Consider the following 13601-nt stretch of genomic DNA (forward strand, 5'->3'; position numbering starts at 1 on the left):
AAACTGCTGTTAGAGTTAACCCTGATAGGTAGGTTTATGTAAACAATGGAACTTTAGATATTAGTTATCATCATGCTCATTGCAAATTTTGCTGTAACCTTCTATCACATTGTTTGGAAACAGATATCGACTATAGGTATTCCTGGATATAGAGTAACTCAAAATGAAATTAGGGTACTGCAGTTATGCTTTCTTCCGTTTTTCCAGATATTTTTTTATTTGTTTATTTTAGCTTCAAAAGGCTATCAGTTTAAAAGAACTCGATGCATCAGAAGGTAAAGGAGAATATAGTTCTGTCCCCACAGCCTCTTCAGAGGTCTTCCAAACAATGACAGCGTTCTTCTTACAAGGTTTTTGAGGAAGGAGATTGTCCGGAGATGGTGTGCAAGTAATTAAGGACTTGTTTGGCAACATCCACAGTTCGGCAGGATCCGTGAGAAGGCATGGAAGAAGGAGAGAGAGAAGAGAAGAAGAAGACTAAAGGGTCACGAGCCGGCTCCAACTAGATTGGAAAAGATCTTTAAGACCCAACCTGTTAAAGGGTCTCTATCTTTTGTTTTTTTTCCGAAAAGTCACAATTCTTTGGGGAAAAAAATCAAAAAAAATATTTTTTAAATATTTAAAATAACTAAACTTTAATATATATATATATATATATATATATATATATATATATATATATATATTAAAACTTCAACACAAGTCCGACGAGGCATACATGTTATTACCATGACATGCATCTTATTATCATGGCGCCGCATGCTCCACACGTAGGATAGGTATGAGGAAGGACGGGATGTGATTTGTTTCTCCATGCAGTGATATGCCTCGACATCATATGTATCATATCAATGTTAGATTAGTACAACAATGCAACATGACGATTAAATTTATGATACAGATTATAAAGAATTATTACAGATTTTTTTTTTTTTTTTTGTCAATGCCTATTCTTTTGCTGCCATGGCCTTTTATGGTGACTCGGTGGTGCTCATGATGTGATTAGCCCATACGGGGCTGGCCGGGCCATGGGAGACGTGAGACGTGTCACTGCGCAGCTGAAGTGACTCCCACGGGTTTGCAGCTTGGAGTACGGAGAATCCTCTGTCCCCTTTGACGCATAAAAACAAACAAAGATTCCGAAAATGAAAATGACCAATCCGCCCCTGCCTCGAGTGGACCAAGACCAACCCTCTTCCCCCTGTCACGAGATTGGGGAGGCCCAATTCCCCAAAAACCTATGGAAATTTGCACCGCTAATGCATGCCTGAAACTTTGCGGACTGCCCATTCCTGGAGGGCAATTTAGTCATAAAAGCCTTCAAGTTTATTAAGCCGGGATTTTAATCTCGAAAAATGGTATACTCTCGATATGATCGTTATTGGGGTAGAGCTTGGATCCGTTTGAAAAAGCATCACATTCTGAAAAAGCATCACATTCGCAAAGCATATCCTTGCTGCTTGTAGCGTGTGCCTTGAAGAATCAACTGAATAGGAAATGAGGACAGTCATAGGAGTGGGCACTCGTCATGTGATATTCAGGGATTGACAAGAGATTTGGACTCTTTTAGGCTGTTTATGTGTTTCAGAAGGTAAAAAAAATTACGGACTGAATTATCTCGTTTGTTGCTTCTCACTCCAGAACAGTCATCGGTGGTGCTACTATTCCTCTTTCTACATTTTTTTTTTTCTAGATTTATCTGGCTGTAAAGCAGCATGAGCTATCGTTGTAAAAAGAAAAAAAAAATCTCCCAGAAAAATAATAATCGCTCGAAGCGCAAAAGAGGAAACAAGAAACCTCCAAAACGAAAAAGGCCATTAAAGAAAGCAAGAAAATGCCGCAGAGTAGGGCAGAGAGGGAGGAGGAGAGAGAAAGAGAGCATCGAGTCATGTGAAGTCTAAAAAGTCGAAGGAACAGAGGGTGAAAACAAAGAGAGATTTCCTCTCTGTTTCTTGGTGGGTACTCTCTTTCACCGTTGCGTTGCTCTCTCCTGGATGCCTTCCAACGGCTAATTTTTCCATTTCACTCTCGTTCTCTTCGCCTCCCGGAATCTTCTGGTCCCAAATCGCCTGAGAAAGAGAAGGGGGAAGGGATTTTCTTAGTGAAGCTAGCTTTTTGCGCGACTTCGTCATAAAGTGGAAGGTGGTTTTGTCAAGTGGGCCGCTGGAATTCGTTGGTAGAGTTGGGGTTTCGAGAAGAAAGATCGGAACATGGCTATGGGGAAGTGGAGTTTGGGGGAACGAATTGATCCGTCGATGCCTTCTTGGACGTAGTTGTTGGGTTTGTAGCAGATTTGTGCTGTCTTCTGGCCTTGCGCTGCCTAAAGGTCAGAGCTTGAGAGAAAATCCGGAATAGGTGTGCTTTCGGAGGCGCTTAGACTGCAGGATTTTGAAATTCTGAAGGATTAATCCCTTTCGAGGTCTTTGGAGATTTTGAAGAGCTCTCGGGTGGAAAAAAGGTAAACTTTGTTCTTTATCTATGACTTAGGTTATGAAAGTAGGTATTTTGGTACTTCCCTCAATAGACCTTTCGTTTTCCCCAAGCCAAAGTTCTCTTGGGCTCAGAAAGAAAGCAGGCCATTTGAGAAATAGACTGAGAGAAGGGCAAAAATAGCTCCTTTGGGATCTTTGACTCCTTGGAGAGAAAGAGGACAAAGTGCTGCTCTTTTTTTTTTTTTCTTTTTTGGTAGAAAAGTGCTTCTCTTTGATATTTGGACTGAGGGTTTAGAATTTAAGAATTGAGCTTTAAATGGAAGCGTGGCTTTGAAATATAGAAAAAATGAGCTTTTTTTTAAAAAAATTTTGGAGGTGCTTCAAGAATCTTCCATTGAGAGAATTTTGTATGCTGACTTGCATGGATTGAGAGTTGATCAGCAAAGGAAAATCCAATTCCAAGTAGGCCTTTTGAATTTCAAAGAGGAAGGAATGTTTAGTGAAGTTATTTTCCTCTATACTGTAGAGAAGCGGTAGAGTCTATGAGCTAAATGGGTTCTTCAGGTTCCAAACCTCGTAAAAATGAAGCTTTGATCCTCTGCAAGGAGCGCACACGATACATTAAAGAGGTTATCGATTCATGGTATGCTCTATCAGCAGCTCATCTTTCCTATAGCCAATCCCTTCGTACTGTCGCTACTGCTCTAAGGCGATTTGTGGAGGCTGAAATTGTGGCAGAGTCATCTCTATCCACTTCAGAAGTGGACAAATCTCCAACTCATTCCTCGTATGCCTCACCATCGCCTTCTCGCTTTCCTGAGCATGTTGGCTCCCCATCACTCAGTGAAAGTCCATTGTCACCTCGACTCTCCAATATGAGTTACATGAGGACAACTGACAGTGCTGCTGTGACAGTTACAATCAATTCCTCAGCAGCAGATTTTGTCGAAGAAGAGTCTCTTACCTTTTCCCTGCCTCCAGCTGCCCCTCCAGAAATAAGTTCCTCATGGGACTTCTTCGATCCTGCTGATGCAGTGGACAGTGCTGGGGTACAGAATGGTGAAAACACTCCCAGCTTAAACTTTAGTAGGTTGATGGGTTTGAGACAGTTAAAAGAAGCAGAAGTGGTTCCTTTATTGGAAGAGGAAGCACGAAATTCCTATAGGAAGAAAGAGCAATTGAAATGGGGTAAGGCTGATTTGGAGGGAATAAATGAGAATGCTAGGTCTGTTGATTTGATTCAGGCAAAAAGAGATGAAGGAAGAGAAGTGAAGATCGGATGCAATAGTGTTAATAGGTCAGTTGAAGCTTTAACTAAAATTGCCTCATCTGAGCTGGATGTGTCGAAGATGGAAAAAGAACTTCATGCGGAGAGGGAGGATGCTTCAGAGTTCATCACTCACAGGGCCAAAGATTTCCTGCCCAGTATGAGGGACATTGAGCACCGTTTCCTTAGGGCAGCAGAAGCTGGCAATGAGGTATCTAGAATGCTCGAGACAAACAAGATTCGGCTTGGCATCTTCTTGGAGACAACGGGTAATCTGCAATGTAACAATACTTTGCTTTGTTTAAATTTTTACTGCCTCAGGATTAAATCTTTTAACAGAGTTTCTTGATCAAACTCTTGGTTCTACAGGCCAGCCACCTGCTTCTCAATTGCTTTCAGCCTTTCATCATGTCTGTTGCAAGGGGGAGACAATACCCAAGCTTGGTAAGTTTGTTTCAGTAACTAAAGATGATTATTCAAAACTCAGAAGAAAAAGCAGTTAAAGAATGACAAATTTCAGCTGATGCTGTTTTGTTATTTTGGTTACTAATGTGATATTTTTGCTACATAAAACTAATACTTTACAATTCTATGTAGAATCCACCCAGCATGTGGCAAAGGTCATCACTTGGAATCGCTCAATCTCTTCTCTGTCATCATCATCTAGGACTCCTCTTGCATCAGCAGCAAAAGATGGTGGTGACAGCAGTAGTGATTTTATTGAAGAGTTCTCCATGATTTCAGGAAGTCATTCATCCACGCTGGACAGGCTCTATGCATGGGAGAGAAAACTTTATGATGAAGTAAAGGTATTTTAATTTATCATTCTTTAATGATGTTCAGGTTGCTATACCTGTTTTGTTCAAGTTGTCATAAAATGTTGTCTGCATTTATCCTTGATTCATTTGATAATAGAAGGCTTGACCATTTATTGAACTCAATCATGCTTTGAAATCATTTTGTATGTGCTTAAGTTCAATTTTGAGTTCAAAGGGAGGATCATCTTTTAGATGCAATCTAATTCTTACTATGTAAGCTTATTTATTTACAGCCAACAGGGAGTGGAAGATAGTATATATGGCTCAATAGGAAAGAAAAATCTACCTTTACAATGTCGCTTAATTTTTATGACCTTGTAATTATATCTTGAAAAGGCATTCTGATTGAATTCTTGCAGAGGCTGTTTTGTTCTGTCTCCTCACCTTATGGACTATGTAGGCTCTATCCCTTTTTACCTATAGGGCCCAGAGCGAGCTTGAGTCAGAAATGTATTATAGCTCCCATCCTTCATTTATTGCATTTTGAATACAGATGCTTTTTAAAAGTAATCTATATAACAGGTCTCATTATTAAGAGTTTATTATATCCCTGTCAAACAATGTTCTACAAGGGAATTTGGGGATTCATTTCTCCGAGGTTTCTCAAATGCAGTATTCCACTGAGATGATGTCAGACAGAGCAAGTTATATTCGAACCAGATGTATTTTGCTTTTGTGAACTCTGTGATTGTCCTTGCATCAAGATCTACCAAGCTAGAGAACAGAAACTTCCTCACTTGTGGACTTATCTCTGGTACATTTCTCATGACGTGATGAGGTGATGTTTTGGTTCTTCAGCCAAGTAATAGTGGGATATTTTTCGTGACCTGCAGATCCAAGTGTCGCAGTCCCAGTGCAAAGACTTCAAACAAAAAAAAATGGAGTGTACTTCAGGGATCCATCCAATGAGACCCTAGTTCATCCTATAAGATTGGAGGCATAATAGACTGAGGCTGATGGTGTTGATGATTTAATACATGACAGAATCATATCAAAATTATCATGGATATACTGTTTAGGAAGGAGACAAGATGGGATTCTGTAATTATTTGAAAGAGAACAGGGGAAATAGGAGATCGGTTTATTTATTTGTCATCTAGTTTTAAGGTTACCTAGTTTGACTCATAAGTTTATTTCGTGGCTTAAGTTGTCATGTTAATTTTAGGTGAGTCACATGGTGGTCCTCCAGGTTGTGAACATCTAACGTAGCCAATTTGTGTTAAATTAAATATATGCTTATGGCATGTTGATGATCTTTCATGTTGGTTCAATTAGAAATATCTGCTGAATTGCTTCCATGATCTGCATATACTGATGAAATGGGCACGATGAAGTTTAATGTAGATCAATCATTCCCAAGAGCAGTTCCCTTCACTTTCCCAATCCGTTTTCTGTCCCCACCTTTATTTCTGGAATTCCGAATTCTAGAAGGTGATGGTTCTATCTACCTTATGCTAAGCGCTAATTCCTGAAGTGATGACTTCACTAGGCAAATACTCTTAATTTTCTTTTACTATTAACTATTAAATCTCTCATATTACCCTGGAACTCAAGATTAGTTGTTAGAAAATCGATCCCTTACCTAATCAACAGATTTATCGTTCATTATTTTTTAATGAACATGACTTGAATTATTTAAATTATTGCTTTTATCCTCTAAACTCCCTGACAAACCTTTATGTTGTTGTTCAAGGTCTTTAGGACAGTGTGATCTATGCCAAACCCTTGTCTTTACTCGCATTCTGGTTCACATTAGCTAGTTCCCTAAAGTCAACTTGTTAATGGATTTTGTTATTATCACTTTTTTTTGGTTATCTTCCCTATTTAAAGTGTGGCGACAGTTAATAATCAGCTTCCTTTCTATGTTATTTCTTTGATGATCACGTGAAGCAGAAAGATCTTGTGTGCTTACAAATAGCTGATGAGCCCTTGCAGGTTGCACAGGAGCTAGGTAATTTCGACCATTATGTTACTACTTACTACTCTGTTGGGCAGAAGAAGAAAAACTGTACACCTCTTATTCTCAAGTAACATATGGGGAGAAAGTGTTAATGTTTTACATGAAGCTAGCATATAAAGACAGGCTGGATGAGTTCCACTAGTTTATTAAGACACAGTTACTCCTATTTGAGTTTGCATTTGAGAATATCATAATCCCTTCTATTGTAAAAGTGATGATGGGTTGCTTATAGAATTGGCAGATGAGGGTTTTTCTTGATCTGATTTTGATGAACATCAAATGTATTTTCTTGGTCATCCTTGGGTAAACAATGCAGGAGGTTTAGCATAATGGAAAAGGCCAAGACCTCTGCATTTTATGTCTAAAGGATGCTTAAGTTGAAGAAATATGTCATTTCTATAGAGACAATTGAAATAGAAAATCCTTGTTCATTTCTTATTGCAATATCATGCCTAAGCGACTAGCAAGATCAAAGCAACAAAGAGAAAAAGAATTCGTGTTCAAAAACAGGAGTCACAATGCAACTACCAAACAAAGCTGCAAGGATATTTCTAGAATTGTTATGAGCAGGACTTGTGTACTATGGATTCATTGACATACCTCCAAATTTCATACTGATGTGGAATAGTTGCAACTTGCAAGATCAAGAAGATCAAGGAGCTGGATTTTCTAGGAAATGCAAGGGTGAATCCACTCATAGTGTAGAGATTAGATTTCATGCCAGGAATGCTCTCCAGGGACTGTGACATGCACCTAGGAAGGCTAAAGGTCAATTATGGATCGATGAGCTGAAAACAGAAGCAGCTAAGACCTCAGATGTTCATATGAATGTCAAGAGGAGACCGTCTAGAGATTTTTTATTATTGGAATGGGATATAAGTGAGATGGTGCTGGAGGATTGAAGAGCAGCACAACTTCTGAGGATTGGTAAGGAGAATTTTAGGGAAGTCTTAAACTCCTGGATCTCTAGAGCTTTCGCATATGTTGGATATACCGTAGAGGACAGAAATTTATAGGAGCTTCTAATGTTCTGTTGGTGATGGGGTTACTGATTGTTGAGTGCCACTTTGGCATGATCCTAAGGCCTTAGGAGTGGGAAGATATGTATGGAGTGCCAAAAAATATACCGAATTTGCTACAATCATGGAAATAAGGCTTTATGTCGTGGCTTATGGGGTTGAAGTGTTGTACAAGCTTGAGACATTTTCTCTTGGTCTGGTTGTCATTAGAGAAAATTTGCACTATCTTGATTGCTGATCAATGCCATGAGAAAAAGAATATGACACTGAGCCTACAATAGAAATATGTAAAGTAATCAAGATACATCTAATTCTATTGTATCATATATCTAATGTTGTGCTCATCCGATCAACAGGAATGCTTTTTGTTTTTTGGATTTTCCAACGAGAGATCAATTGAGTAGGGAGAGAAGGATCTATCAAGATAGAGGATAGAGAGAGAGCAATAGTTTACGATTCTCTATTGAATACTCACAGTTAGATCTATTTCCCTGAACATATTGTACATATACAATCTTATCTTTATTCCATTCGGTCAGCTAGTAAGGTTGTAGGCTGAAAGCTTTTACATCTAAACATGATACTCGCATCACTAGGTTATTTTCATATAGAGCAATGCTTGTGCTGAATTTGTTGAGGAAAAATGAGAAAGATCTCCCTTGCATGTGTTCTGCTGCCTCTTAAACTAATTGTTCATCCAATATACTTAACCTGTCTCATAGCTATTTGTTTGCATAAATCTTAATTATGTTCTCTTTCTTAATTATTTTAGGGTAGTGAGTGTATCCGAAAGGCATACGATCAGAAATGCAGTCAGCTAAGACACCAATCTGCAAGGGATCTCAATGCAAAACTGATCGACAGAACTCGAGCAGTTGTAAAGGATCTGCATTCACGAATAAGGGTAGCCATTCAATCAGTTGATTCAATATCAAAAAGAATTGAGAGGTTAAGGGATGAGGAATTGCATCCGCAACTTGTAGAGCTGATACAAGGGTATGTATCCATACACTCCTTTCACATCATCATTTTGTTTAGTAGATCTACCATATGTTGCTGATAGGAACTTAAACTAAATGTGATTTTATTACCATTTGATATGTTGTGAACATGGATTTTAAACCAAAACTGCCAAATGTTTCAAAATTAAATCTGTGATTCATGAACTGGCCTTATGGTTCCTGTTTGATCATTTCTCCTCTTTTTCAAAGGGCCATATGGTTCCTGTTCACAGCCCTCTCCCTTTATTATGATTTCATACATTACTGTTCATAGTTCCTTATTACCAGGGCAGAGTAATGACTCATAACCCGACTCAAATTCTTTCTGAGTGATCAAATTCAGGTATAAGTATTAACTCGTAGGATTAATATATTTAATGTGTTAACTTGCATGTGGTTAGAATATAAACCCAAATCCTGCTTCTTACGCCATGCACAACATCAAAGATATCTTGCTTGATTTTTCTTGCTCTCCTTTGCATGTGCTGGTTGTCATTTCAAAATTTTAAAGCAAGCAACAGGACCCTCTTCTTCCCACTTAGCCTCGATGAAGACAAGGTCCTATGCTTGATCGATTCCCTTTTTCTAGATGATCGTTCTTGTTAGATGGTGGTCTGACCTCCTCAAGTGTCACCATTGATTAATCCCACCATACATTGAGAACTTCACTCGATTGCTCTGCTAGAACACCTCCAGCTCTGGCCTCACTAATTGGCTCGCTATTGGCCTACCTACAATAGAACTGAGCATCAGTCAGGTTCGGCTGAGCCACAACTTTTAATATCATGACAGGAAATGCTGGGTTGAAACCAGCTATGCCTGATCTTTGGCCTAATTTCCATAATTTCCATGACCCAATTCTTACCCGACCATAAAATTTCAAGCCTATATCTATCCCTGCCTGACCCCCTAAAAGCTTTGGTGCCAAGCCAGAAAGAGGGAACAGGGGTTAGGAAGGGAACAGAAGGGAAGCGTTGGTGCCAAGCCAGAAAGAGGGAACAGGGGTTAGGAAGGGAACAGAAGGGGAGAGAGGGAAGGAGACTTGTTAGGCAATGAAGGTGACAGTGGTGGTGGTGGCAGGGGCAAAGATGGAGGGCTTGGGATAACATCGGCAATACAAGGCCCCCCCGCGGGGGGGGGGGGGGGGAGGGGGTGGGGTGGGGGGGTGGGGGAGCAAGAAAGAGAACCAGTGAAGGAGCAGGGAGGAGGCAGAAATGATTTCTCTCCCAGGAAGGGAGAGAATGGGATAACTAGAGATTCAATGTTTTGCATATTACTATATTTGGGCTGGAATGGGCCAAGTTTGGTTATTTTGGAGCAAAGTCATGCCTAGCCTGAAGTTGTCAGGCATCTGAAACACAAGCCTGGGCCAACTCATCAAGCCTGAAATCTCTGTCCAATCCAGACCAAATTTGGGCCAGGTGGGTTGGGTTAGAATTCTTTAGTTATAACTTGCATTACTGAATCTAGTAATTAGAACTTAAATATAAACGATCCTACAAACCAAAACTCAAATAAGCAAGAAGCAGACGGTTATCTGAGGCATTTTTTTTTTTGACCTTAGTGTCTCTTGTCTGGCCCTCAAACTTGAGATGGCACCCATCTAGAGGAGGATGCTCTTTTGGTCATGGTCCTAGAGGTTTAGGGTTAGCCCACTTAGTGAGAGCATTCTAATTTTTGTTTATTCTATGTTTTGAACCACTTGCATATTAAATCAATGTTAAATTGGATCAATTGCTTGATTCTGGCTGCCAGCTATGAAGGGTCTCTGGAAGGTGGCTTGTTGATTGCCTCCAGGGGTGTGCTGGGTGTACATAAAACCGTGGAAAGGCTTGTAGTATCTTTTAAACAGAATCTTGCCAGAAATCATGCACAATGGAGGTGGATTCCTGTCTTATAGAATGTATGGTTACCCATACAATGTGAGCCATCTTTTTTTGGTAAGAGATCTTTTTAGTTTTAAATGGACCACCTTTTGGACTAACATTTTGTTCAAGTTGCAAATAGCGAAAACATTTGGCCAGTTCCATTTTCCACCCCAGCCAACTGGTGGAAAGCTTCTTTCTTATCATCTTCTTGTAACCTCCATTGCCACAAATTGAGCTCTACTCATGATATTTAAATCTTATAGTTTGTCACTCCCACTCTATATCCAAGTGCATTTTATGTCCCAGCATATATGGAGGACCTGTCCTAGACCCTCTTTTCCGCATACATGTTCTATATATGGGCATATTATGTACATGTTATATGCGACAACATTGTTATAGACATAGTGATGTTGTTGCTTAGTGAGCTAGTTGTCCTTCTACTTTGCTTGGTGAAACTCCTACTTAATGCTGTCAACCTGATATAATGGGCATGGTATCCACAACATACTCTTTTTTTCCCCTTCTTTTCTTGGTTGATGAAACCACCATAATCTACGTTCTACATTCTGGTGGCAAAATAAATGTGAACAAAGGCTTGGTATAATATCTGTTCAAACCTCTCAAAATGTTTAAACACGGGTTGACTCAAGTTTATGCCTACATGCACAGAAAAAGCCAGCTAGAAGTGCTGATGATTTTGTGTCAAATGGAACAGGAAACCTTGCACGTAATGAAGTGAAGTCCAAGTCTAATGAGGGATATAACTATTGTCGAAGTGTTTCTAGGTTCTCCTGACCTATTTTCAGATCCTTAAATTTCAAACTAAACCTTCTTTACTGTCAACTCTCTCTGATTTTTGTTATGGTTGTCAACAGGTTTCCTTTTATTTCCAACTTAATAGCTGGAGTGTGCCATTGAATTTCAGCATAATTGCAAGCTTGTTGTTGTATCAGATAACGTGCTATATTTTGAATCCATTGCCAAATTTTGATAATACTTAATTCAACCTAAAATTCTTATCAGATGTTTATTCTGACTGGGATCCTACCAGAATTTAATCAGTTGACATTCCTAGAGATGGTCATATTCATTGTGGGATTTAACCATGGGAATATAAAAGCCTGAAATTACTCATGAGTGAATTCTGGATTTTGTAGACAACAACAAAGGATTGCAAGTTTACTAGTTAGACTAGATGGTTGGAAGATATTATCAAAAGAATATTACTACAATTTACATTTAGATCAGAGCAAGGAACTAATACCATAATGTGAAACAAATTTGTTGCATCATCCTGTCAGAACTTGAGAAATTTATTGTTAATAGTCTTGTTACTCTACTGATCTTGTTACTCTACTGCATTAAAAATAAATAAATAAAAAAACCCTGTATCTTGCTTCTGATAAAAATTCATTATGTATGGTCTCTGCAGAATGATCAGAATGTGGAAAGCTATGCTCGAATGCCATCATTCACAGTTCATTACAATCTCCTTAGCCTACCATATGAAAAACTCAGCAGCATCACCTCATAGTGAGCCCTACAGGCAGGCATTAACGCACCTTCAGAGCGAGTTGGTGTGCTTTTGTTCAAGCTTTGCAAATTGGGTAAATGCTCATAAATCCTATGTAGGAGCTCTAAACACCTGGCTTCAGAAGTGCATCTTGCAACCCAAAGAACGCCGAAAGGGAAGGAAGGTAGGCTTCCCCCCTCGTCAAGCCCTTTCTCCCCCTATATTTGTTCTCTGTCATGACCTGCTGGCTGGGCTCGCTTCGCTTCCCTCTGAGGAGCTATGTGATTCCATAAAGGGCATTGTTTCCGTCCTACATGACTCCTTTGAGCAGCAAATGGAAGGGAAGCAAACAGGAAAAAACCTTGAAAATCCAGAAAATGATGGAGAATTTGAGAACAATGAAGATGAGAAATTTAGGAGAGCTTCGAGCTTAGACAACTTGCAGGCAAGCTTAACAAGGTTATTTGATTGGTTCACGAAGTTCTCAGAGGCCTCACTTAAAGTTTATGAAGATGTCAAGCAGGGAAATGAGATAGCTCGTATTGCTTATGCAAACGGTGGATTAAGGTAGTTGACATATAGTTAAGCATTGCTCGTGTAAATTTATCATCAGCAGAATTCTCTTTCCAGACTGAAATAAATTTTGAGTACAAATTTCAAGCTGGAAAATGCAGACAGTGGAATCCAATGAACTTCTAAACTCTCTGATCCATGTCTTTTAATGGCATGTGCTGTTCAGTACAGTGCCCATTGGTTGGTGAAGCCTTCAGCGATCAAGATCATGTAAGGTTTATATTCTCTAGCTGAGGTAACAGAAGAATTTTGATATGTTGACATAGGTTGTCTGCATCTGAAATTTGTTTGATATCCAGAATTTTATTTATTTCTATTAACTGATAAAATTACCTTGGATGCAAACCTTGTCGAAGCCTTTTGCAAAAATGTCTGAGTTCCCTTAAAACTTTGCCTTGTAAACAGGGTTACAAATAAGAATTTTCCACTTACCTTGATTATAAGAGCTTCTTACAACTAGGTTTGCAAGGATTCGCACTTCCATAAAGTGATTTTTGAAAACGTTTAGGGTGATGGCCTTCAAAAATTTGCTAATCAGGATAAACTACTGAATTGATAGGCGAAGTCATTATATGCCATGTTTATAGCACAACCTGGGTTCACTAATGTGCTCAAATAAGTCCCTTATTAATGGTTGCATCTTGAAGTCCAACCATGTAATGGCTCTGGTGGCAAAGGTTTGAGAAAGACCATAAGCGCACCCAAAAAAAAAAGGAAAGAAATTGTGGTGTAAAGAATTAACCAATGTCTCTAGAGTAAAATATCGTTTTGTTGTTCAGACTTAAAAAGGTTAGAAGAGAGGCCCCTGGCCTACACTGAAAGGAAGCCTCATCGACTTCAGCGGTGAATGTCCTAACAAACCCCAAAAGACTTACGGCCAGCCTCCATAATGTCAGAACCTCTGCTTACGGCCCTCATCCATCTTCCTTTTTCTCTCAGGCGTATCAAAAGTTTGGTGTTGAATCCCTTTCAGGCTTTAACAGCATCCACCACTAATAATTTGAAAATCCTAAAACACCTCAGTACGGTCAACAGAGAATTATTAAGTCCTCTGAGTCGAACATTTTAAGCTCTTTTGTTTTTGTATGATTTTAGCACACCTCAGCATAACAAATTTTTTGCGTACCTTCTCCAACCCGTGAGCTCC

The 13601-nt window shown here is 39.3% G+C and overlaps 1 protein-coding gene across 1 annotated transcript; it reads left to right on the forward strand.

The window, feature by feature from the left end:
• Positions 1-1135: 1135 nt before the first annotated feature.
• On the forward strand, positions 1136-12799 carry LOC103717224 (uncharacterized). Its single transcript, XM_008805530.6, has 5 exons — positions 1136-3968; positions 4069-4143; positions 4297-4508; positions 8269-8492; positions 11801-12799. Exons 1-5 carry the CDS (start codon positions 2984-2986, stop codon positions 12450-12452), a joined length of 2148 nt encoding a protein of 715 aa, XP_008803752.4. The 5' UTR covers positions 1136-2983; the 3' UTR covers positions 12453-12799.
• The last annotated feature ends 802 nt before the right edge of the window (positions 12800-13601 follow it).

The sequence above is a fragment of the Phoenix dactylifera genome, chromosome 5 (assembly GCF_051530095.1).
Source record: "Phoenix dactylifera cultivar Ajwa chromosome 5, Ajwa_hap1_PhDact_Kaust_v1.1, whole genome shotgun sequence".
Taxonomy (NCBI): Eukaryota; Viridiplantae; Streptophyta; class Magnoliopsida; order Arecales; family Arecaceae; genus Phoenix; species Phoenix dactylifera.

Bases quoted from the DNA above. Each gene is read 5' to 3' on its own strand.
- LOC103717224 (XM_008805530.6), top strand. From the start codon at position 2,984: ATGGGTTCTTCAGGTTCCAAACCTCGTAAAAATGAAGCTTTGATCCTC. The intron at 3,969-4,068 runs GTAATCTGCAAT...TTGGTTCTACAG, and splicing joins CATCTTCTTGGAGACAACGG to GCCAGCCACCTGCTTCTCAA. The intron at 8,493-11,800 runs GTATGTATCCAT...TGGTCTCTGCAG, and splicing joins CTTGTAGAGCTGATACAAGG to AATGATCAGAATGTGGAAAG.